We start from the raw sequence: 25801 nt of genomic DNA, 5'->3' as shown, positions 1-25801 counted from the left end.
CGTCAGCTCTTCTCCTCCTCCGTCATCTCTTCTTTGTTCTCATGCTTTCATTGTGTATTTTATTTTGAAATTCATCTGAGGCCTTTGTTTCTAATGGACCGGACTCTAAACACTCAACAGTTCTACAGTCCAGTGGACGGGAGTGTGTGTGTGTGTGTGTGTGTGTGTGTGTGTGTGTGTGTGTGTGTGTGTGTGTGTGTGTGTGTGTGTGTGTGTGTGTGTGTGTGTGTGTCTGACCTTGAAGTACTTCCACTCGTTGTGCTGCTTGTGCTCGCAGTGTGTGATGATGACCGAGTTGTCCGCCACTCTGGTCAGACACTGGTCGTACTGCATCAGCTGGTTGGCCTCGTTGATACGGAACAGCTACACACACACACACACACACACACACACACACACACACAGACACACAGACACACAGACACACACACACACACACACACACACACACACACACACACACACACACACACACACACACACACACACAGGCTCAGTTTACATGGGTATTTTTCCGTCTGATTGAAAACTTTCACATTACAGAGATTTTTGATGCACAGCACCCTCAGAGGACGTTTGTCCCTCTGTCCATGGGACCAGTCTCCAGCTGGAGTCTGGACGCTGCTGACAGCAGGGGGTCCTCGCCTAGCCGCTGCTTCGTTGTAGCTTTTTTTTTTTTGCTCGTCGTCATGAAGATTTTTCACAAATGTGACATGTGAGATGCGACCAAGGCCCCGGGCCCCGGGGGATTACCGGTTCGATTCTTAAAAAAAAAAACGCATCGCGTCTCCTAACGTCTGAGTCCCTCGATCATGGTTCAGCGTCCCGATCGAGGCCAGGCGTCTAGCACCCCTCCTCTAGGAAACGGCAGGGACCCTGAACCCTGCTCCGCCTACAGACCTGCTCGATGTTAAACTTTAAGCCAAAGCTCGCGACTCGTCTCCGAACGACTCGCCCTACCATCGTATCAGAAGGACAGAATGGTTCCATCGACGGACGCCAGCTTTTGACAATATTCAAACTTGTTTGAATCTAATTTTTTTGTAGAAACTCTTTGCTCCTGAAGTTGTGATTTAAACCGATGCTGAGAAGGCATTCCAACTCAAAGTGCGACTTTACGCAGACGACCTGCTCTTGTGTGTGACGGATCCACTGAGTAGCGTTACATCAATGCTTTCCTCGTTAAAGACATTTGGCTCCTTCTGCGGTTGTAAAGTGAATCCTCTGAAAAAAGACAGCGCTCCCCCATTACCTCAGCTTTTCCACTCAATCTGATCTTCCGTATAGATTTTGCCTGTCGGGGTTTAGATATTGGGGGATTACTGTGACTCGCCCTCTACCACCTCTTTATGCCGCTCATGTTTCCCCACTGGTCCGTCGGGCGAAGGCAGAGCTGCAGAGGTGGAACTCCTGACCACGCCCACTGCCAGGCAGCGTCTGTGTTGCCAATGTTTATTGTCCTGTTTCAGTGTACTTCTTTGTTTTTACACACAGTTTTTTATTTAAATCTCTTGGCCAAATCGTTCCTGCCCGTCTGTGGAGTGGTAAGACTCCCAAAGAGTGGTGCTCACTTCTACAAGACCCGAAATTTAGTGGCGGTCTGGCATTGCCCATGTTTTGTTTGATTATTGGTCACGTCACATCAACAGATTCATACATGGACTCCAGGCCCCAGGATTACTGCGGTGTGAATTAACATTCTAGCTAAGTTCAGATCGGAGGTCAGGCTCGTCTTTACTCGCCTCCCCGCTGTTTCCTCATTTCAAGTCCATACATGGCAACAAGAAATTCTGATTTCAGCTGAACGGGGGGGGGGGGGGGGGGGCTGCCGCTATATTTCGGGCTGCTAGCCTCAGCCGCTAGACAGAAATGACATGACGTAACATGAAAAGTATTACTCGACTGTAATTAACTCAAATTTAGTTAACAATATCATTGGAACAATTGACAAAATGATGGTCTGATGGTTTTCTGTATCATTAAATGCAAGTTATATTACTTTTCAACTTGTTTTTCTTTATATGAACATATTTATTTACCATCCACACCAACAACTTCTGCAACTTTTTGTCACGCCTCATCCTTTCTTTGGTTGTCCTTATAAAAAACGTGACGGGTCATAAAGTATTTTTTGATGTTGCACCTCCACAATCAACCGCTCCTCCTCAGGGTGAAGCGGGGTGAGACTGAAGCGTTGACAGCAGGTCTGTCTCCGCCCTGATGACGTTTTCCAGGTGCAGCGCTTTTCCCTTGTTGAGAGGGTTTATTTTATTTTGAAACATCTCCGGATATTTTATTTTGTGTTTGTGCTCGACTTCCTCTCCCGCATGATATTCTGTGTGCTGAATTGCTGCGCCGCGGTTTGGCATCCGGCAAAAATAGAAGCTCTGGTATCTCCGCCGTGTGCCGGAGGCCGGCGGAGCAGAGAGCAGCCGTGCCGCAGGCAGCGGGAGAACGCGCATCGCTTTGAACGGAAACGTATCGGCTCCGCTGCCGCGGCGGAGCGGACACGGACCGGACACGCATCCTGTGGAATTTAGCCTTGATTTAGCCTTGAGGGAGCGGCGTGCGGGCGGCGCTGCTTCATCAGGTGGTGGCGGCAGGCTTTCGGCGGAGCGTCGCCGGAGGCTCGCTCCGCACAGCTCCGCGAGGTGGCCGCCGGCGGCTGCTGCGTGTCAGGGAGCCGCCGCGTAGATAAGAAACTCACGCCTCACTCTCGCGAGATGTTAACGACATTAACATCAGCGACAACCCCCCCTAACCCCCTCTAAAATGTTCTCACCGGATCTAGACGATTCACATAAATGATCCAATTTGAAATTAAATCGGCGGAAAATTGCCATGTAAGTCCGACATTGTGCTTCTGCTTTGTTTCCGAGCTTCCCTTCACTTCCTGCTACCAAACCACGGGACGATCTTCAACCTTTACGACTGAATGAAGAACTTGTGACATCTCAGTTATTCACAGCTCCTGCGCTTTGGGCTGCTGCTCCGGTGAGCTGGGTCTGGATGCTGTGGATGAGTTGTGGGGTGAAGCTGTCCTGAGCATGCGGTCCAGCATGCGGTCCAGCACGCGGTCCTGCATGCGGTCCAGCACGCGGTCCAGCACGCGGTCCAGCATGCGGTCCAGCACGCGGTCCAGCACGCGGTCCAGCACGCCCTGCTGCACAGACCCCACTCTCTCAGAGCTGTCCCAGCGCTGCAGACATGTGGAACAGAACCACGCCTCTGCCTGGAGTCCCAGCCTCACACAGCTCTGCTCCAGGTGACAGAACTCCACCGCCGTGTCAAAGGTTCTGAGGAAAGACACGGGCGTGGGTCCTCTGGGCACCACCCGGGCTCTCTGTCTCTACTTCCACTAAAGCTCCCAAACCGCCGTCCACGTCCCTCTGGCTCAGGGCCCACGTTCTTTCTTAAACTGGAAAAGGTAACGTTCCCTCTGAAAGGTCTTTCCTCCACATCGGTCCATAAATGGCAGCGCTTCTCAGATGACTTCAAGTCTAAACAAACTACCTTCAGATTGATGCTCATCATCTCAAGTTGCCAGACCCACTTGATTTCATCTTCATATTTTATTCTGTAGATTTGAAGATTTCACGTTTTCCTTTGATTTTCTGATTTTATTTCTTTGGTATTGTTTTGACCTGCTGCCATTCAGCACACCGCAGAGCTGCTACAGCCTGAGTTTCATTAACTATATGGGAACTTCGGTTCTTGCACCTGGTGTTGTTCTAGATGTTCTGTAAGATGGGGGGGGGGGGGGGTGTGTGTGTATATAATGTGTTAAACTTTACTAAACCCATTGAATTTCCCTGTAAAGACTAAACAAAGGTATTTGAATCAGCAAAGACTGGAATATTCACACCAGCTGTGTGTGTGTGTGTGTGTGTGTGTGGTCACCTGGTTCCCTCCCATCCGGTGGCAGGGTCCTGTCTCCACATTGCCTCCATTAGTGTGTCCCATACTGTCGATGCAGTAAAACGTCTCCAAGCCTCGAATCTGCAGAGCAGAGAGCAGAAGGCCGTCAGCCCAGACCGGGGGGGAGTGAGAGACTGTGAGAGTGTGTGTGTGTGTTCCTACCTCTCCCCACTCTACGTTCTTGGGGGGGAGGGGGTAGTGCAGTGGTATGTCGTAGGCGATTTCCTCCATGAACCACTTGAAGCTCTTGCAGCGATGCTCCTCTCTGGAAGGAAGCGGCCATGTTTACGTTAACGTGGAGAATCAATCAGTCCTCATGATGGACATTCACTGAGACAATGTCTTCTGGAGGACATTCACTGAGACAATGTCTTCTGGAGGACATTCACTGAGACAATGTCTTCTGGAGGACATTCACTGAGACAATGTCTTCTGGAGGACATTCACTGAGACAATGTCTTTCAATGTAAATTACTGTGAATCATCCCGGAGCGCCCAGAGAGGAAACAGCTGGAGCTGAACTCAACAAGTCATCCAGAGAGACCAGGACCACCAACCCGCCTGACCATAACCAGGATCACCAACCCGCCTGACCATAACCAGGACCACCAACCCGCCTGACCATAACCAGGATGACCAACCCGCCTGACCATAACCAGGATGACCAACCCGCCTGACCATAACCAGGATAACCAAGCTGTCTCACCATAACGAGGGTAAAACTAACCAGTCTTATCCTGGTCTGACCCAACTGGTCACTTCTGCTAGTCATAACACAGATGAGCCATACGGCCCAGAGGGGGGCGCCGCTGGCCCCCCGGTCGGGTCCGGGTGGTCCGGTCCGGTTCGGTACCTGAAGCGTTTGAGAGCGCCGATGTCTCCGTAGGCCAGAGTGAGAGTCTCCGGGCGGCTGGCGTAGAAGTAGTCCTTATACTCGTCCCACCACACCTCCACCACCCGGACGTAGTTCTGCAAACACACAGGCGTGACGGAGCCTCCTCCACCCCGTCTCAGCCTCCACCCACCCTCAACCCCATCTCAGCCTCCACCCTCCTCCACCCCGTCTCAGCCTCCACCCTCCTCCACCCAGTCTCAGCCTCCACCCTCCTCCACCCAGTCTCAGCCTCCACCCCCGTCTCAACCTCCACCCTCCTCCACCCAGTCTCAGCCTCCACCCTCCTCCACCCAGTCTCAACCTCCACCCAGTCTCAGCCTCCACCCCCCGTCTCAGCCTCCACCCTCCTCCACCCAGTCTCAGCCTCCACCCAGTCTCAGCCTCCACCCCCCGTCTCAGCCTCCACCCTCCTCCACCCAGTCTCAGCCTCCACCCCGTCTCAGCCTCAACCCCCCGTCTCAGCCTCCACCCTCCTCCACCCCGTCTCAGCCTCCACCCTCCGTCTCCATCACACCTTCAGCGTGGGCGAGGAGCCGACGTGTGCCGGCGGAGGATTCCCCTGCCATCCATGAAGTCTGTAAATGTGACCGACTCTCGAGCAAGGCACAAAGAGCAGCTGGCCGCCACACTGCCAGATCTGCGCACACGCACACACACACACACACACACACACCACACACACACACACACACACACACACACACACACACACAGACACACACAGACACACACAGACACACACACACACACACACACACACAGAGAAGCGGGGTCAGTGAGGTGAAGCGCTGCTCCGTCGGTCCACAGCTGTCCACGCTCACCTTGTAGGAAATCTCGAAGTTCTCTCCCCCCCAAATCTGCAGGCCGGGGTCGTACAGGCCCAGCTCGAAGAAGAAGTCTCTCTCGATGGCGAAGAGGCCCCCGGCCATGGCCGGAGACCTGCCGGGAGAAACACGCGGCGCAGCGTTAAAGAGGAACGCCGCTGTGTGTTCTGAACCTCTGAGCACGTTTCATCTGACAAAGTCAAAGCTCACTTCTCTGGATCAGAAATCTGACCATTAAATCATCCATTCTTCACTCATAGCAAAAACAATAGCAATGACTGCATGAGTCCTTCCTACAGCGTGATTTATCTGACGTTCAATTTTTGTGAATTTTTTTTCAAGATGAAACTTGGATTTTATCAGAAGTGTCAGACGCAGTAAAGAACCGATGATTCTGCAGCGAGTGAATTACAGGAAGACACTCGTCTGGAGAAAACCACAAAACACTCACACAAGAAGAATGAAGACAGAAGGTCAGATGACTGAAAGCAAAGCCAAGAAAGGAGGAAGAGGTGATGAAAGGAGAGAGTGACTGGGGTAAAGTCTGGAGGGTGAGGGTGCCCGGTTCGAATCCAGTTCCAGCAGCAGCTCTCTGCAGAGCCGGCGGGCCTCAGCGGGAGCGGAAGAGGGAAGATGACAGGTCTGAGCAGAGGACAGCGCTGTGCACGTGTGACGGCCAAGTGTCAGCTAGCAGGTAACAGCTAGCAGGTAGCAGGTAGCAGCTGGTGGCCACAGCCATAACAGCCATGGCAGCCAGAGCAGACAAAGCTGTCAGAGCTGCTGGCAGCTGGCAGCTAGCAGCCAGCGGCAGACAGCCGCTAGCAGCCAGCCGCTAGCAGCCAGCGGCAGCCAGCCGCTAGCAGCCAGCGGCAGACAGCCGCTAGCAGCCAGCCGCTAGCAGCCAGCGGCAGACAGCCGCTAGCAGCCAGCGGCAGACAGCCGCTAGTGGCGGGCAGCTGTGGCAGCCAGCGGCAGACAGCCGCTAGTGGCGGGCAGCTGTGGCAGCCAGCGGCGGGCAGCTGTGGCAGCCAGCGGCAGACAGCCGCTAGCGGCGGGCAGCTGTGGCAGCCAGCGGCAGACAGCCGCTAGCGGCCGTCAGCTGTGGCAGCCAGCCACTTACAACTAGCAGTTAACAGCCAGCAACCAATAGCCAGTACCTAGCAGTTAACAGCTGGCAGCCAGCAGCCAGTTGCTAGCAGCTATTAACTAGTAGCTAGCATCCAGTAGCTAGTTGCTAGCAGCCAGGAGTTAGCAGTCAGTAGCCAGCAGCCATTAGCTAGTTGCTAGCATCCAGGAGCCAGCCCGTAACAGCTAACAGCGAGCAGCCAGTACCCAGTAGTTATCAGCCAGCAGCCAGTAGCCAATAGCTAGCAGCCAGTAGCTAGCAGCCAGTAGGCAGTAGTTAGCAGCCAGTAGCTAGTACCTAGCTGTTATCAGAAAGTAGTTAACGGCAGGCAGTCCGTATCCAGTAGCTAGAAGTTAGCAGTCAGTAGCTATCCATTAGCAGCCAGCAGCCAGTAGCTAGCCATTAGCAGCCAGCAGCCAGTAGCTAGCCATTAGCAGCCAGCAGCCAGTAGCTAGCCGCTAGCAGCCAGCTGCCAGTAGCTAGCCGTTTGCAGCCAGTAGCCAGTAGCTAACGGCTAGCAGCTAGTACCCAGTAGTTATCAGCCAGCAGCCAGTAGCCAATAGCTAGCAGCCAGTAGCTAGCAGCAAGTAGGCAGTAGCTAGCAGCCAGTACCCAGTAGTTATCAGCCAGCAGCCAGTAGCCAATAGCTAGCAGCCAGCAGCCAGCAGCTAGCTTCAAGTAGGCAGTAGCTAGCATCCAGTACCCAGTAGTTATCAGCCAGCAGCCAGTAGCCAATAGCTAGCAGCCAGTAGCTAGCAGCCAGTAGGCAGTAGTTAGCAGCCAGTAGCTAGTACCTAGCTGTTATCAGACAGTAGCTAACGGCAGGCAGTCCGTATCCAGTAGGTAGAAGTTAGCAGCCAGTAGCTAGCCATTAGCAGCCAGCAGCCAGCAGCTAGCCGTTAGCAGCCGTTAGCCAGGGCAGCGAGGAGCTCCTCCCACACTGGGACACGGCGGAGCTTCACTGGGTTCGGTCACACTTGCACAAATCAATCATTTGTTTGAATCATGGAATCGAGTTGGGATTAAATCTGATTCTGGTCTGAGATCCCACCATCCCAGTTTTGGAACCGACCCGGGTTAGTCGGAGGGGGGTGTGGGTTTTCTGTACCTATAGGGCTCAGTCAGAGTCTGCCTGCGTTTTTTTTTCCCTGTCCCCCAGAGGGACCCTCTTCCAGAGCATGCTCCAGTCCCACGCTCCTCTAGCAAAGCCGCTGTCGTCTCCTCCACCCTGGGGCTCCATGGTGAACTTGTGGCCGTGGATGGAGTCGATCAGGGGCACCGTACAGACCGTTCTAACGGGGGGGGGGGGGGGGAGACACATGCATACGTACACAGATACGTGGGGGGGGGGGGGGGGGGGGGGTGAAGGTGGTAAACATGGAGGGGAAACAGGAAGCCGTGCCAGCAGGAAGCACAGAGACGTGGGGGGGTGGGGGGGTGGAGACAGAGAGAACAGGGATGAGTTTGAACATGCCGGGGATGCTGGGAGCTGGTGTGTACCGGTAAGGCATGGTGGTGTGTTCTCTCTGGGCCTTCTCTCTGGGGCTCAGAGGAACCCTCTTCCACAGCAGGCTCCAGTCCCACGCCCCCCGGGCCAGGCCGTCCTCGTCGCCCCCCTGCTGGGGCTCCATACTGTACTCATTACCATCGATATAGTCTATCAGAGGGACGGTGCATACGGTCCTACACACACACACACACACACACACACACACACACACATAAACACACACACACCGCTTCAGCCTCATCTTCCTCAGATAAACTCTTCAACAGTGAGCCAGTGAGTACTTCCTGTCGACTTCCGTCCTCAACGTACTTCCTGTCGACTTCCGTCCTCAACGTACTTCCTGTCGTCTCCAGTCCTCAACGTACTTCCTGTCGTCTCCCGTCCTCAACGTACTTCCTGTCGACTTCCGTCCTCAACGTACTTCCTGTCGTCTCCAGTCCTCAACGTACTTCCTGTCGTCTCCCGTCCTCAACGTACTTCCTGTCGACTTCCGTCCTCAACGTACTTCCTGTCGACTTCCGTCCTCAACGTACTTCCTGTCGTCTCCAGTCCTCAACGTACTTCCTGTCGACTTCCGTCCTCAACGTACTTCCTGTCGTCTCCAGTCCTCAACGTACTTCCTGTCGTCTCCAGTCCTCGACGTACTTCCTGTCGACTTCCGTCCTCAACGTACTTCCTGTCGACTTCCGTCCTCAACGTACTTCCTGTCGACTTCCGTCCTCAACGTACTTCCTGTCGACTTCCGTCCTCAACGTACTTCCTGTCGTCTCCAGTCCTCAACATACTTCCTGTCGTCTCCAGTCCTCAACGTACTTCCTGTCGTCTCCAGTCCTCAACATACTTCCTGTCGTCTCCAGTCCTCAACGTACTTCCTGTCGTCTCCAGTCCACGACGTACTTCCTGTCGACTTCCGTCCTCAACGTACTTCCTGTCGACTTCCGTCCTCAACGTACTTCCTGTCGACTTCCGTCCTCAACGTACTTCCTGTCGACTTCCGTCCTCAACGTACTTCCTGTCGTCTCCAGTCCTCAACGTACTTCCTGTCGACTTCCGTCCTCAACGTACTTCCTGTCGTCTCCCGTCCTCAACGTACTTCCTGTCGTCTCCAGTCCTCAACGTACTTCCTGTCGTCTCCAGTCCTCAACGTACTTCCTGTCGTCTCCAGTCCTCGACGTACTTCCTGTCGACTTCCGTCCTCAACGTACTTCCTGTCGACTTCCGTCCTCAACGTACTTCCTGTCGACTTCCGTCCTCAACGTACTTCCTGTCGTCTCCAGTCCTCAATGTACTTCCTGTCGTCTCCAACTATCAGCAGAGAACCCCACATTCGCCTGCAGTCTTCGTTTTCTGAAAAAGTCTTCCTGGACAGGATATGTCTCCTTCCAAGCAGCAGCAGGGTTGATGTATTGATGTCAGGACCAGCTCTGTCCTGGGCCGTCCTCTGGACAGGAGGACCAGCTCTGTCCTCTGGACAGGAGGACCAGCTCTGTCCTCTGGACAGGAGGACCAGCTCTGTCCTCTGGACAGGAGGACCAGCTCTGTCCTGGGCCGTCCTCTGGACAGGAGGACCAGCTCTGTCCTCTGGACAGGAGGACCAGCTCTGTCCTCTGGACAGGAGGACCAGCTCTGTCCTCTGGACAGGAGGACCAGCTCTGTCCTCTGGACAGGAGGACCAGCCCTGTCCTCTGGACAGGAGGACCAGCTCTGTCCTGGGCCGTCCTCTGGTCAGGAGGACCAGCTCTGTCCTCTGGACAGGAGGACCAGCTCTGTCCTCTGGACAGGAGGACCAGCTCTGTCCTCTGGACAGGAGGACCAGCTCTGTCCTCTGGACAGGAGGACCAGCCCTGTCCTCTGGACAGGAGGACCAGCTCTGTCCTGGGCCGTCCTCTGGTCAGGAGGACCAGCTCTGTCCTCTGGACAGGAGGACCAGCTCTGTCCTGGCTGTCCTCTGGACTCTGTGGAGGACGTGGGTGAGAGGAGGATGTTGTCCAAGCTCACATCCATGATGGATGACTACAGGACTGTAGGACGACTGATTATAGGACGACCCAATTTTTCCAATATCATTTAGTGAAAATAACAATCTGCTGCAGACAGTCAGGATCCTCATGAAGCTTCTTCTTATCGTTCAGTTATTCTGGGAAAACTGACAGCAGAGAGAACAGTTGATGTGATTTAAGATCCAGACATATTACTGCAGTATTAAACTATATTCTCTTTCTCAGAATCCGAGGCTGTGACTCAGTTTACAGCTGGCATCAAACCGTCGCCTCTGTTTGCTCACTGGTCCCTCCATTCTTCATCAGATCCAGACCTTCATTCACTGTGAGCTCCATTCACTTCCTGCTCAGCGGCACTTTGGCTCCCTCTAGCGGCGCCGATGTGTAACGACAGTCTAGTCCTCCATGACAGCACCGCCCCGGGTTCCAGAATACCTCTCTGGAGCATGACATCGTCCTGTAGTCGGGCCAGTGCGGCGTTCTGATTCTTCCCCGTGTCCTCCGAGCCTCCGGGACTGGAAATGTTTCTGCGGTCAGATAAATAGTCGATTCTATTCTCCTCTAGTGACATGGCCGCCGTAACGGCCGGAGCAGGAAGTGGAACAGAAGCTTCTTCACCGATAACCGGAGAGAACAGGAAGTACGTCCTGGACCGGGACTCTGAGTCTACACAGGAAGCACGAGCAGGATCAGACCTCCTGGAGTTCACCGCTGGTCCAGTCTACCCTGGTCTGGTCTGGTCCGGTCCAGTCCGGTCAGAGAGGAACCACAGTTCACCAGGTAGTAGAAAAAGACAGTCTGGCATGTTCTGCTGTCAGGGTTCTGCTGTCAGGGTTCTACTGTCAGGGTTCTACTGTCAGGGTTCTGCTGTCAGGGTTCTACTGTCAGGGTTCTACTGTCAGGGTTCTGCTGTCAGGGTTCTGCTGTCAGGGTTCTGCTGTCAGGGTTCTGCTGTCAGGGTTCAGTTGTCAGGGTTCTGCTGTCAGGGTTCTGCTGTCAGGGTTCTGCTGTCAGGGTTCTGCTGTCAGGGTTCAGCTGTCAGGGTTCAGCTGTCAGGGTTCTACTGTCAGGGTTCTGCTGTCAGGGTTCTGCTGTCAGGGTTCTACTGTCAGGGTTCTACTGTCAGGGTTCTGCTGTCAGGGTTCTACTGTCAGGGTTCTACTGTCAGGGTTCTGCTGTCAGGGTTCTGCTGTCAGGGTTCTACTGTCAGGGTTCTACTGTCAGGGTTCTACTGTCAGGGTTCTACTGTCAGGGTTCTGCTGTCAGGGTTCTACTGTCAGGGTTCAGCTGTCAGGGTTCAGCTGTCAGGGTTCAGCTGTCAGGGTTCTACTGTCAGGGTTCAGCTGTCAGGGTTCAGTTGTCAGGGTTCAGCTGTCAGGGTTCTACTGTCAGGGTTCTGCTGTCAGGGTTCAGCTGTCAGGGTTCAGCTGTCAGGGTTCAGCTGTCAGGGTTCTACTGTCAGGGTTCTACTGTCAGGGTTCAGCTGTCAGGGTTCTACTGTCAGGGTTCTGCTGTCAGGGTTCTGCTGTCAGGGTTCTGCTGTCAGGGTTCTGCTGTCAGGCAAGGAGAAAACAACATAAACACACTACCTGTATCTCCACACACACATCTCAGAAAGGCTGTTTGAGTGAGACATGAGGGTGTGTGTGTGTGTGTGTGTGTGTGTGTGTGTGTGTGTGTGTGTGTGTGTGTGTGTGTGTGTGTGTGTGTGTGTGTGTGTGTGTGTGTGTGTGTTGCGCTCACTGAGCCCAAAGGCTTCAGGCTGGGGAGTAAAAGTTCCTCTGAGCAAACGTCAGAACACAGCGAGGCATGGAACCAGCAACCAGCAGGTCCAGAGGGCGACCGTCTCCCAGCCGCCGTCCTCTGGACAGAGGACAGGTGAGACTGGAGACAGGCAGCTCCAGAGCTCCGGTCCTGTTCAGAGCTCCTCAGCAGGGGGGAGTGTGTCACCTGGAGTGTGTTACCTGGAGTGTGTTACCTGTCTCTGGAGATGGGGGCCACCAGGGGGGGGTACCAGTTGACTCCGACCTCACAGTGAGCGTCCAGGTAAATCAACACCTTGGGGACGAAGAGACAGACAGACTTGGATGCTGACGGCAGGTCGGCTGCAGGTCAGCTGCAGGTCGGCCGCAGGACGGCTGCAGGTCGGCCGCAGGACGGCTAAAGGGCCGGCCGCAGGACGGCCGCAGGACGGCGGGGTTTCGGCGGCGGCGGGCCTACCTGTCCTTTGGTGGCCTTCTTGGCGCCGATGCTCCGGGCCTGGATCAGTCCCTCCCTCTTGTCGTTCCGGAAGACCTTGACCAGACCGTTCCACTGCTGGACGTACGTCTCCAGGCGCTCCTTCAGGTGCTCTGCAGACAGGAGGGACCAGAACCCGTCGTCCTCCACTGTGCCGGCGTCCCCGTCCCCGTCCCCGGCAGCGCGGCGGGACTCACCCTTGTTGCTGAAGTCGTCGATCATGACGATCTCGGCCAGGTACCTCCGGGGCGTCCTCTTGATGACGCTGTGGACCGTCCTCATCAGGGTGGACCAGCCCTCGTTGTGGAAGACGATCACCACGCTGGACGTCAGCAGCCTGTCGTCGTAATGCCAGTACTTACACCTGGAGGACAGAGACGGGTCAACCCGGGGGACAGGGGTCCACTGGCCCTCCTCACCAGTCCCATCCAGACCATTTCTACCGCCCCGCCTGGTTTCTACTGCAGAATGAGACCACCAGTCCACCGAGGCCGACCACAAGCCCAGTGGATCCCGATCTCTTTCTTAGAGATCACTGACCTGACAAGTTCCCCAGGTCCCCTTCAGAAAGTCCTCCACAGTCCAGCACCCTTCAGAAAGTCCTCCACAGTCCAGTACCCTTCAGAAAGTCCTCCACAGTCCAGCACCCTTCAGAAAGTCCTCCACAGTCCAGCACCCTTCAGAAAGTCCTCCACAGTCCAGCACCCTTCAGAAAGTCCTCCACAGTCCAGTACATGTTGTGCAGACAGTGTCAGACCAGCCTCACAAAAGACTGTTTCCTGGATTCAGAACCTGGTCCTAAAGAGTCTGGCAGCAGAACTTGACAGTAGGAGGAAAATCTCCAAGTCCTCGTCCCAGACTGGAACCAATCCCACCGTAACACCACCTTCCATCTGAGGAGGACAGAACCCCCAACCCCCCAGACCAGACCAGACCAGATGCCGGACAGCTAGGAAGGCCCCAGACGGGAAGATCGTGGTCAGCGTGCATGAACCTCCCTGAGACCAGACCCGGTGCTCTGCCCCCCTCCCTGAGGCTGGGCATCCCCCTCCTCCTCCTCCTCATGTCCAGAGTTCCAACATTCCCCAAAACCGTCCACAGAAGAAGAGGACCGGTTCTCAGCAGGTCCCTGGAGACCGTCCTCCAGCAGCACCTGACCTGACCAGCAGGGGGCTCCGGACCCGCATCGCTTCATGACACGAGGAGAAAACAACTCCTTAAAGCAAGAAATGTCCACCGGGACACACTGGGACACGTCCCACCGGGACACACCACACTGGGACACACTGGGACACGCCACACCGGGACACACCACACTGGGACACGTCACACTGGGACACACACCGGGACACGCTGGGACACACCACTCCGGGACACGTCCCGTAGGACACGCCACACGTCCCACCGGGACACGCCACACCGGACACACCGGGACACATCCCACTAGGACACGCCACATGTCCCACCGGGACACGTCCCACATCCCACCGGGACATGTCACACCGGGACACACCGGGACACATCCCACTAGGACACGCCACATATCCCACCGGGACACACCACACCGGGACACATTCCACTAGGACACGCCACACGTCCCACCGGGACACGTCACACCGGGACACACCACACCGGGACACATCCCATTAGGACACGCCACACGTCCCACCAGGACACGTCACACCGGGACACGTCCCACCGGGACACACCGGGACACACCACACCGGGACACATCCCACTAGGACACTCCACACGTCCCACCGGGACACGTGACAATAACACTGATCTCCTTGCTCTAATGCCAGGCGGACACTGTGGTTTTATAAATCTGACTGTCAGGGAAATGCTCCCACTGCACGACTGGGTTCGTCACTCGTACTCTGACCCTGCGACGTGCACTCATACTGTACGACCGCCGTCGGTAAGGATTATTGACAACCACGGCATCAGTCGGCGTGTGACGGCACGACGTGCTCGAGTGTAAACAACGAAAAACCAAGGTTCCGCGTTCCTATGACGACCACAGCGTGCATGACAACAAGACGGCGAGCAGGCAGCAAGTTGCTGCAGCTGTGTGCGCCGTCTTCTGCGCTGAAACTGGAAAAAAAGAAAAGGATTTGGGTACGTGAATGGCTGAGGAGACGTGGTCATTATGGGATGTCCATCCTTCATCAGGAGCTTGAGGTAACGTTCATGTAAACTATATATTGTTTTACTGCAGCTATGATAGTTTCACCTTAGCATTAGCAATTAGCATTAGCGTTGAGCCGCACTGAGCCAGCCAGTGTTGCTTTAATCACTATACTGCCCCGGCGAATTCCTCATCTGTAGCCCATAACGTTATGATGAATACAGTTAGCTCCGCCGGCGTCTTCTGCGCAGGTGCCAACGTAGAATCGTGACGTAACGCCACTCACACTGTGCGAGCTACGGCGAGAATTTCTGACAAGCCAGAAGTTTGATCGGGAGGTCGCAGCATTAGCGTTAGAACGTAGCAGCAATGAATCCTTCCTCGTGAGTGTTCTCACACTGTACGGCTCACGACCTCCCGACCGGCCGCCCCGACGCTACGATGTTGCCACGATGACGCAGCGTGGTCTGCCATGGCAAAATCGTGGTGAAATCCCCTTGAAACCGCACAGCGTCCGCCCGGCATAACAGAAACTTGGCTTCAGCAAGATGACTATGTGAGGCTCAATGAATGTACCCCTCCAACCTATGTTAATTTCCAAACAGCTAGATCAACAGGCCGAGGTGGAGGTGTGGCAGTAATATCCCACTCCAGTCTTCTTCTTAAACCCAAAACTAATGTTAAATTCAACTCTTTTGAAAGCTTAATACTAACGCTTACTTGTCCAAATTGGAAGAATCAAAAAGCTGTACTATTAATTATTGTGTATCGACCTCCTGGTCCTTACTCTGACTTTTTAACTGAGTTCTCAGAGTTTTTAAGCAATATAGTATTGGCTCATAACAAGATCCTTATAATAGGTGACTTTAACATCCATGTGGATGATTCTGGTGACAGTTTGAGTAATGCGTTTATTGCAGTATTAGATAGCATCGGTTTCACTCAAAATGTTGATGAATCCACTCATAGTCACAAGCACACCCTGGATCTGGTCTAAACATATGGGATAGAGGTCAGGGACCTAAATGTTCTCCCTCAGAGCCCTATACTCTCAGACCATTTTTTAATTACTTTTCAGGTTTTGATTGAAGACTACTCTGCTCAAAAAGATAAAATTCAGCTGATACGGACATTATCTGAAAAATCTGTGGCTCGGTACAAAGAACTGATCCAGCCTGCATTTGCTGCATTATCTTGTGAACTCAGAGAAATGAGCTTATTGACCAGTGGTGATAATAGTGATCAGTTTGTTGACAGTGCTATGCACTCACTAAAATCTGCCCTTGACGTAGTGGCTCCGTTGCAGCTGAAAACCAATCGACCCAGGCGCGTTGCTCCATGGTTTAATTCTGAAACCCGTGTTCTCAAACAAAAAACTCGGCAATTAGAAAGACTGTGACGTAAATCTAAATCGGAACAATCTCTGAAGGCTTGGAAATGTAGCTTGCTAAGCTATAAACAAACTCTTTTTAAAGCCAAGACATTATGTTACTCTTGTTTAATGGAAATAAACCAAAATAACCCTTGGTTTCTGTTCAACACTGTAGCCAGACTGACAAACAGTCATACTGCAGTGGAACCAGCAGTGGTGGGCCGTCAGGGCCTGCGAAGCCTTCTCTGCTGGCCTAAAAGGTATCTGAATTACAGACTGATGTAAATTATATTTTGTCCATCTTACTAAATGATTCCAAACGGTATGTTCCAGTTCCTTTCATAGTTTTCCCGTGGTTGCGCTGCTTCCAGACATGTTTTATTCATATTAAATCACTTAACCAATCAGATTTCAGGCATCATCTGTTGCTAGGGTAAAAAGAAATCTGCCCGAGGCCTTCACTGACCGTTCTGATGGCCCAGTAAAGTAAAGCAAAGCGTCAATCAGACAGTTGCTTCAACCAATCAGATTTCGAGTTGGCGAATCAGCGCCTTCTAGCTAGCTACACTAACAACAGCAGATCCAGGCCTTCTGATTTACATTCACCAAGAGATACAGTAGGTGGCGCTATGCACCTAAGTTGTTGGTCGCCGCCCGCCATTATTCCAAAGAAGAAGAAGAAGAACAAGCTTAAAACTTACGCCAGAAATACCACAGGGCAGCAGGACTTTCAGCCCTGGCTTTGATGGCAGTGGAGAAGGATCTGCTGATGGAACTGAAACGCTCAGATAATCTATATGACAGAGCAAATGAACTCTTTTTGAGGAAGGAAAGGAGGATGGATTTTGTTTACAAATAATCGGGATTTTGGTGAGTAAAATGTTCCTCTTTTCCTAAATAATATTGCTGTTTTATTAAGTTGTTGATGCTTATTGTATGTGTACAGATGTAGTAGGAGACTAGTGCACTTCAGCAAAGGCATTTATTCTGGCTGCACAAGTATCTATCTGCTGTGCAACAACTCTTTATATGCATATCTGTTTAATAAGATATTTTTGTATAGACATAAAATAGTTATTGAGGGGTGGATTGGTTCAGGCGGATCTGTTCTGAAGGCCTTAGTGTGAAATGCGCGGTCCGCCACTGGGATTACTGGTTCCGAACCAGTAATCCCAGAATCTTTAAACTGCCATGACTTTCTGAAATTCTTCAACGATAAAATCATAACCATCAGAGGTAAAATCAGTGAAGTGCTTTCCTCAGATCAAGCTCAGGGAATCCAGCCACTGCCTCCACCTGAAATACCTGAAATACTAGATAGTTTCTCATTAGTAAATGGGGCTGAGATTACTTCGATTGTAATGTCTTCTAAAACCTCGACCTGTCTCCTAGATCCAATTCCAACTAAGCTTTTCAAAGATATTCTTCCAGTTATCTTAAATACGATCATAACTATAATAAATACCTCTCTAGAAATTGGCTATGTGCCACAGTCATCTAAATTCGCAGTAATCAAACCACTGCTGAAAAAACCTAATCTTGATCCTGATATTCTAGCCAACTACAGACCGATATCAAATCTGCCTTTTATTTCAAAAGTCCTGGAAAAAGTCGTGGTTAAACAGCTTCGCCGCCACCTACAGGACAATAGTTTATTTGAGAAATTTCAGTCAGGATATAGAGCTTATCACAGCACTGAGACTGCGTTAGTTAAAGTCACTAATGACTTGCTATTGGCGGCTGACGCAGGTCTAGTCTCAGTCCTGGTTCTCTTAGACCTCAGTGCAGCTTTTGATACAATCGACCACAATATTCTCCTGCAGAGGTTAGAATGTGAGGTCGGCATCAGAGGAAAAGCCCTCTGCTGGTTCAAATCCTATTTATCTAATAGGTACCAATTTGTTCACGTTAACCAACAGTCCTCACCGTGCTCCCAGGTCAGTTATGGGGTTCCTCAAGGGTCCGTGCTCGGGCCAATTTTATTTCTGTTGTATATGCTTCCTTTAGGGAACATAATTAGAAGTCACGATATCAATTTTCATTGCTATGCAGATGACACACAACTGTATTTATCTATGAAACCTGATCAAACTAATCAAATAGACAGACTCAGTGACTGTATCAGAGAAATTAAATCCTGGATGACTACGAACTATCTCCGTCTGAATCCTGGCAAAACAGAGGTCACTATACTAGGCCCCCATAAACTGAGAGAGTGTCTATCTGAACAGATTATCACCTTAGATAACGTCAGTGTATCCTCCTCCTCTACTGTCAGGAACCTCGGGGTCTTATTTGATCAGGATATCTCCTTTAAAGCACACATCAACCTGGCTTGTAAAACAGCATATTTCCACTTGCGCAACATAGCTAAAATAAGAAACATTCTACCTAGAAGCGATGCAGAAAAACTCATCCATGCATTTGTTTCTACTAGACTGGACTACTGCAACTCCCTTCTTGCAGCCTGCCCAAAAAGTGCATTAAAAAACTTTCAGTTGGTTCAAAATGCGGCCGCCAGATTATTAACTGGAACTAGAAGACGTGAACACATTACTCCCGTTCTAAAATCTCTTCACTGGCTTCCTGTCGAGTTTAGAGTTAGATTTAAAATCCTTCTCCTCACTTACAAAATCCTAAATGGGATGGCTCCAACCTATCTCCAAGATGCTTTAACGCCTTATCAACCAATCAGAGCACTTCGCTCTCAAAATGCAGGGTTACTGGTGACTCCTAGAGTCTCTAAATGGACACTCGGTGGAAGAGCCTTTAGCTATCAGGCACCGTTTTTATGGAACCAGCTTCCAAGTGGTGTCAAAGAGGCAGACACAGTCTCCACATTTAAGGTTAGGCTCAAGACGTTTCTCTTCGATGCAGCCTATGATCAGGTCAGCTAGGGACTCTAAACTAAACTAAACTATCCAAACTAAACTAACTAAATACTAGTTTAAATACTAAACTATCCACAAAGCTGCCCTAGGAGCTAGAATGCTATGGGAAGTACGGTGCACTGAGCCCTGTCCTCTAATGTCTGAATGTTATTCCCTTTAGTCCGTTCATTGCTTTTCACCTGCGGTCCCCCCCTTCGAGGGGGAGTCTTCTCCAGTTTCAGTTGCTGACTCCACTATTACGAGGGCCTACGAACAAGCTCCGTCCGGACCGGGAGGACACTCCTGTCGGTGCTGCCCGTGGACTGGCTTCGGTTCTACTGCTGGGATCCGTGGTTCTTGTGCTGGACCGTCCAACGGACTGTCCTCAACATAGTCCTAGGCTTTACTTCTTATTGTCTCATGCTAGCTGTTGCCAAAGCTGTCCGTCCCTGGGAGAGGGATCCCTCCATACTGGTTCTCCCCAAGATTTCTTCTTCTCCCACTGGGTTTCTGGAGTTTTTTGTTGCCGGATGTGAGGGTCTAAGGCGGTGGTTGCTTCGTTTTGTCTCGTTATTGTGAATTTGACATATTAACATTATGCTTATTCACTATTTTTATTTTTACCAACCAATGTAACATCTTGAAGCCTCTGAGGCAACTGTTGTTGTGATACTGGGCTGTACAAAAATAAATTGACTGATTGATTGACTGATTGACACGTCCCACTGGGACACGTCACACCGGGACACGTCACCACTCGCTGCAGGATTATTGACACAGTGATGGTCCTGAGCAGCGAGCCCCGCCCGGCGCCGCCTGGCGCCGCTCCGGCGGAACCCGGACAAACACTCCACGCCCCGTCCTGCTGACGGCCCGTCCTCTGGTAAACCCGCTGCCTGGAGCGGCTTCTGATTGGACAAAGTGGGCGGCGCCCTGAGCCGGTTCACAGCGCTCTGTCTGTAAAGCCGTTCTGTCTCCGGGACGGAACGTTGAGTTCCTTCTCCGGCTGTTCTTCACCTTCAATAACAAACGTTCTGTGGAAACAAAGGCGCGGCGCAGAATCATTATGTTCTCATCATCATTACAGCGAATTACTGGAACCATCCCTGAAGTCTTTCTTTAGAACCTAAAAGCTGCTGAGAGACGAGCGTGCACGTCGTGCACGTGGCTCCACTCAGAAACTCTCCAGAGCAGGATGTGACGTCGTCTCAGACCGGGACGTCCAACTGCCTGGAGGTGTAGCGGACAAACAGGTGTCCACAGAGACCAAAGTGTCCACAGAGACCAGAGCGTCCACAGAGACCAGAGTGTCCAGAGACCAGAGCATCCACAGAGACCAGAGTGTCCAGAGACCAGAGCGTCCACAGAGACCAGAGCGTCCAGAGACCAGAGCGTCCACAGAGACCGGAGCGTCCACAGCGTCCACAGAGACCAGAGTGTCCACAGAGACCGGAGTGTCCACAGAGACCAGAGCGTCCACAGAGACCAGAGCGTCCACAGAGACCAGAGCGTCCACAGAGACCAGAGTGTCCAGAGACCAGAGTGTCCACAGAGACCGGAGTGTCCACAGAGACCAGAGCGTCCACAGAGACCAGAGCGTCCACAGAGACCAGAGTGTCCAGAGACCAGAGTGTCCACAGAGACCGGAGTGTCCACAGAGACCAGAGTGTCCACAGAGACCGGAATGTCCACAGAGACCACAGAGACCGGAGTGTCCACAGTGTCCTGCTGTCAGCGTCCCACCGCAGGACCTCCGAGCAGAGAAGCAAGGCCGTAGATCTGGTTGCTAGCACGAGTCCCACGCTAACAGCTGTTTCTGCACCGGTCGCCCAGCAGCCGCCGCGCCAGGGACGGACCAATCAGAGGACCAGAAGGCGGTCCTCCAAAACAGAACCTCCCCCTTCCAGTCCGCACCGGGGGGAAACCTCCGGTTCTGCTCAGACCCGGGACGAGTACCGCCGTTCATCACAGAGCAGCCAAATATCCACGCTTCACCTGCCGTCCCGCTCCGAGACACTGTCCTGTTCACGGTACAGGAGAGAACCTGCCCAGCTAGAGAACGCAGGGAACCCGGTCGAGAGCCTGTAGACAGCCTGTAGAGAGCCTGTAGAGAGCGCGTAGAAAGCCTGTAGAGAGCCTGTAGAGAGCCTGTAGAGAGCACGTAGAGAGCCTGTAGAGAGCCTGTAGAGAGCGCGTAGAGAGCGCGTAGAGAGCCTGTAGAGAGCCTGTAGAGAGCGTGTAGAGAGCCTGTAGAGAGCACGTAGAGAGCCTGTAGAGAGCCTGTAGAGAGCGCGTAGAGAGCGCGTAGAGAGCCTGTAGAGAGCGAGTAGAGAGCCTGTAGAGAGCGCGTAGAGAGCCTGTAGAGAGCCTGTAGAGAGCGCGTAGAGAGCCTGTAGAGAGCACGTAGAGAGCCTGTAGAGAGCCTGTAGAGAGCCTGTAGAGAGCGTGTAGAGAGCCTGTAGAGAGCGCGTAGAGAACCTGTAGAGAGCGCGTAGAGAGCCTGTAGAGAGCCTGTAGAGAGCGTGTAGAGAGCCTGTAGAGAGTGCGTAGAGAGACTGTAGAGAGCGCGTAGAGAGCCTGTAGAGATCACGTAGAGAGCCTGTAGAGAGCGCGTAGAGAGCCTGTAGAGATCACGTAGAGAGACTGTAGAGAGCGCGTAGAGAGCCTGTAGAGAGCCTGTAGAGAGCGCGTAGAGAGCCTGTAGAGAGCCTGTAGAGAGCCTGTAGAGAGCGCGTAGAGAGCCTGTAGAGAGCGTGTAGAGAGCCTGTAGAGAGCGCGTACAGAGCCTGTAGAGAGCGCGTAGAGAGCCTGTAGAGAGCACGTAGAGAGCCTGTAGAGAGCGCATAGAGAGCCTGTAGAGAGCGCATAGAGAGCGCGTAGAGAGCCTGTAGAGAGCCTGTAGAGAGCATGTAGAGAGCCTGTAGAGAGCACGTAGAGAGCCTGTAGAGAGCCTGTAGAGAGCGCGTAGAGAGCGCGTAGAGAGCCTGTACAGAGCCTGTAGAGAGCGCGTAGAGAGTGCGTAGAGAGCCTGTAGAGAGCGAGTAGAGAGCCTGTAGAGAGCGCGTAGAGAGCCTGTAGAGAGCCTGTAGAGAGCGCGTAGAGAGCCTGTAGAGAGCACGGAGAGAGCCTGTAGAGAGCCTGTAGAGAGCCTGTAGAGAGCGTGTAGAGAGCCTGTAGAGAGCGCGTAGAGAACCTGTAGAGAGCGCGTAGAGAGCCTGTAGAGAGCCTGTAGAGAGCGTGTAGAGAGCCTGTAGAGAGTGCGTAGAGAGACTGTAGAGAGCGCGTAGAGAGCCTGTAGAGATCACGTAGAGAGCCTGTAGAGAGCGCGTAGAGCCTGTAGAGATCACGTAGAGAGACTGTAGAGAGCGCGTAGAGAGCCTGTAGAGAGCCTGTAGAGAGCGCGTAGAGAGCCTGTAGAGAGCCTGTAGAGAGCCTGTAGAGAGCGCGTAGAGAGCCTGTAGAGAGCGTGTAGAGAGCCTGTAGAGAGCGCGTACAGAGCCTGTAGAGAGCGCGTAGAGAGCCTGTAGAGAGCACGTAGAGAGCCTGTAGAGAGCGCATAGAGAGCCTGTAGAGAGCCTGTAGAGAGCCTGTAGAGAGCGCGTAGAGAGCCTGTAGAGAGCGCGTACAGAGCCTGTAGAGAGCACGTAGAGAGCCTGTAGAGAGCGCATAGAGAGCCTGTAGAGAGCCTGTAGAGAGCACGTAGAGAGTGCGTAGAGCCTGTAGAGAGCGCGTAGAGAGCCTGTAGAGAGCACATAGAGAGCGCGTAGAGAGCCCGTAGAGAGCGCGTAGAGAGCCTGTAGAGAGCGCGTAGACAGCCTGTAGAGAGCGCGTAGAGAGCCTGTAGAGAGCGCGTAGAGAGCCTGTAGAGAGCCTGTAGAGAGCGCGTAGAGAGCCTGTAGAGAGCGCGTAGAGAGCCTGTAGAGAGCACGTAGAGAGCCTGTAGAGAGCGCGTAGAGAGCCTGTAGAGCGCACATAGAGAGCGCGTAGAGAGCCTGTAGAGAGCGCGCAGAGAGCCTGTAGATCGCACATAGAGAGCTCGTAGAGAGCCTGTAGAGAGCGCGTAGAGAGCCTGTAGAGAGCGCATAGAGAGCGCGTAGAGAGCGCGTAGAGAGCGCGTAGAGAGCCTGTAGATAGCGCGCAGAGAGCCTGTAGAGAGCGCGTAAAGAGCCTGTAGAGAGCGTGTAGAGAGCGCGTAGAGAGCGCATAGAGAGCCTGTAGAGAGCCTGTAGAGAGCGCGTAAAGAGCCTGTAGAGAGCGTGTAGAGAGCGCATAGAGAGCGCATAGAGAGCCTGTAGAGAGCGCGTAGCGAGCCTGTAGAGAGCGCGTAGAGAGCCTGGAGAGAGCGCGTAGAGAGCGCGTCGAGAGCCTGTAGAGAGCGCGTAGAGAGCGCGTCGAGAGCCTGTAGAGAGCCTGTAGAGAGCGCGTAGAGAGCCTGTAGAGAGCGCGTAGAGAGCCTGTAGAGAGCGCTAGAGCCTGTAGAGAGCACGTAGAGAGCCTGTAGAGAGCCTGTAGAGAGCCTGTAGAGGGCGCGTAGAGAGCCTGTAGAGAGCGCGTAGAGAGCACGTAGAGAGCGCGTACAGAGCCTGTAGAGAACCTGTAGAGAGCGTGTAGAGAGCGCGTAGAGAGCCTGTACAGAGCGCGTAGAGAGCCTGTACAGAGCGCGTAGAGAGCCTGGAGAGAGCGCGTAGAGAGCGCATAGAGAGCCTGTAGAGAGCCTGTAGAGAGCGCGTAGAGAGCCTGTAGAGAGCGCGTAGAGAGCCTGTAGAGAGCGCGCAGAGAGCCTGTAGAGCGCACATAGAGAGCGCGTAGAGAGCCTGTAGAGAGCGCGCAGAGAGCCTGTAGAGCGCACATAGAGAGCGCGTAGAGAGCCTGTAGAGAGCGCGCAGAGAGCCTGTAGAGCGCACATAGAGAGCGCGTAGAGAGCCTGTAGAGAGCGCGTACAGAGCGCATAGAGAGCCTGTGGAGAGCGTGTACAGAGCGCGTAGAGAGCCTGTAGAGAGCGTGTAGAGAGCCTGTAGAGAGCCTGTAGAGAGCGCGTAGAGAGCCTGTAGAGAGCGCGTAGAGAGCCTGTACAGAGCGCGTAGAGAGCCTGTACAGAGCGCGTAGAGAGCCTGGAGAGAGCGCGTAGAGAGCGCATAGAGAGCCTGTAGAGAGCGCGTAGAGAGCGCATAGAGAGCCTGTAGAGAGCCTGTAGAGAGCGCGTAGAGAGCGCGTAGAGAGCCTGTAGAGAGCGCGTAGAGAGCCTGTAGAGAGCGCGCAGAGAGCCTGTAGAGCGCACATAGAGAGCGCGTAGAGAGCCTGTAGAGAGCGCGCAGAGAGCCTGTAGAGCGCACATAGAGAGCGCGTAGAGAGCCTGTAGAGAGCGCGCAGAGAGCCTGTAGAGCGCACATAGAGAGCGCGTAGAGAGCCTGTAGAGAGCGCGTACAGAGCGCATAGAGAGCCTGTGGAGAGCGTGTACAGAGCGCGTAGAGAGCCTGTAGAGAGCGTGTAGAGAGTGTGTAGAGAGCCTGTAGAGAGCGCGTAGAGAGCCTGTAGAGAGCGCATAGAGAGCTTGTAGAGAGCGTGTACAGAGCACGCACAGAGCCTGTAGAGAGCGTGTGGAGAGCGCATAGAGAGCCTGTGGAGAGCGCGTAGAGAGCGCGTAGAGAGCGCATAGAGAGCCTGTAGAGAGCCTGTAGAGAGCGCGTAGAGAGCGCGTAGAGAGCCTGTAGAGAGCGCGTTGAGAGCCTGTAGAGAGTGCGCAGAGAGCCTGTAGAGCGCACATAGAGAGCGCGTAGAGAGCCTGTAGAGAGCGCGCAGAGAGCCTGTAGAGCGCACATAGAGAGCGCGTAGAGAGCCTGTAGAGGGCGCGCAGAGAGGCTGTAGAGCGCACATAGAGAGCGCGTAGAGAGCCTGTAGAGAGCGCGTACAGAGCGCATAGAGAGAGCCTGTAGAGAGCGCGTACAGAGCGCATAGAGAGCCTGTGGAGAGCGTGTAGAGAGCGCGTAGAGAGCCTGTAGAGAGCGTGTAGAGAGCCTGTAGAGAGCGTGTAGAGAACGTGTAGAGAACGTGTAGAGAACGTGTAGAGAGTGTGTAGAGAACGTGTAGAGAATGTGTAGAGAGCCTGTAGAGAGTGTGTAGAGAGCGCGGTAGAACCCGGTAGAGAACGTGAGCAGAAAGTGTAGAGAACGTGGGGAACGTACTGTCCGTGGCGGAGGTCGGAGATGCTGCGGTCCAGGGAGATCATGTCGCTGGCCACCATGTTGAAGCCGAACTCCTTGATGGACGCCTGGACGGCGTCTTTGTACTCGGGACCGAGGACCAGGGCCTTGCCGTCCTCGCCGGGACCTCCGGGGACCCCGTGGGGCTCGGGTTCCTGGGGCTCGCAGTTTCCCAGGATACCTTGCTTCAGTACGGGGGCGTCGTAGGCGTGCGTGTGCGGCCTGAAGGTGGCGTACTGCTGCCCGATCACCTGCTGCTGCCGCGCCTCCTCCGGCTTGACCTCTGGGGTCGAGACACAAACAGAACAGCTCCGGGTCACCACAAGGTCACCGCCAAGTCACCGCCAGGTCACCGCCAGGTCACCATCAGGTCACCACCAGGTCACCGCCGGGTCACCATCAGGTCACCGCCAGGTCACCGCCGGGTCACCATCAGGTCACCACCAGGTCACCATCAGGTCACCATCAGGTCACCGCCGGGTCACCATCAGGTCACCACCAGGTCACCATCAGGTCACCACCAGGTCACCGCCGGGTCACCATCAGGTCACCATCAGGTCACCACCAGGTCACCGCCGGGTCACCATCAGGTCACCACCAGGTCACCGCCGGGTCACCACCAGGTCACCGCTGGGTCACCATCAGGTCACCGCCAGGTACAGCCGGGTCACCATCAGGTCACCACCAGGTCACCACCCGGTCACCATGAGGTCACCA

General features: G+C 53.6%; 1 protein-coding gene across 2 annotated transcripts in view; it reads right to left on the bottom strand.

Annotated features, from left to right (window-relative positions):
* galnt7 (UDP-N-acetyl-alpha-D-galactosamine: polypeptide N-acetylgalactosaminyltransferase 7) overlaps nucleotides 1-25801 on the bottom strand; it is a 32886-nt gene that overhangs the window by 3712 nt on the left and 3373 nt on the right. The window contains exons 3-13 of one of the 2 annotated variants that reach the window (XM_030094293.1): nucleotides 25067-25367; nucleotides 12709-12875; nucleotides 12494-12624; nucleotides 12252-12331; nucleotides 8264-8446; nucleotides 5635-5752; nucleotides 5328-5450; nucleotides 4772-4887; nucleotides 4081-4183; nucleotides 3901-3999; nucleotides 238-363 (exon numbers count right to left, since the gene is read on the bottom strand). In XM_030094293.1, the coding sequence (XP_029950153.1) occupies nucleotides 238-363; nucleotides 3901-3999; nucleotides 4081-4183; nucleotides 4772-4887; nucleotides 5328-5450; nucleotides 5635-5752; nucleotides 8264-8446; nucleotides 12252-12331; nucleotides 12494-12624; nucleotides 12709-12875; nucleotides 25067-25367 (1547 nt within the window). Of the gene's footprint in view, nucleotides 1-237; nucleotides 364-3900; nucleotides 4000-4042; nucleotides 4184-4771; nucleotides 4888-5327; nucleotides 5451-5634; nucleotides 5753-8263; nucleotides 8447-12251; nucleotides 12332-12493; nucleotides 12625-12708; nucleotides 12876-25066; nucleotides 25368-25801 lie in introns of both variants that reach the window. The other variant, XM_030094294.1, reaches the window with a different exon arrangement.

Source organism: Salarias fasciatus, chromosome 6, assembly GCF_902148845.1.
Source record: "Salarias fasciatus chromosome 6, fSalaFa1.1, whole genome shotgun sequence".
Classification (NCBI taxonomy): Eukaryota; Metazoa; Chordata; class Actinopteri; order Blenniiformes; family Blenniidae; genus Salarias; species Salarias fasciatus.
Note: the sequence above shows the minus strand (reverse complement) of the source record. Positions and strands in the feature narration are given on the sequence as shown.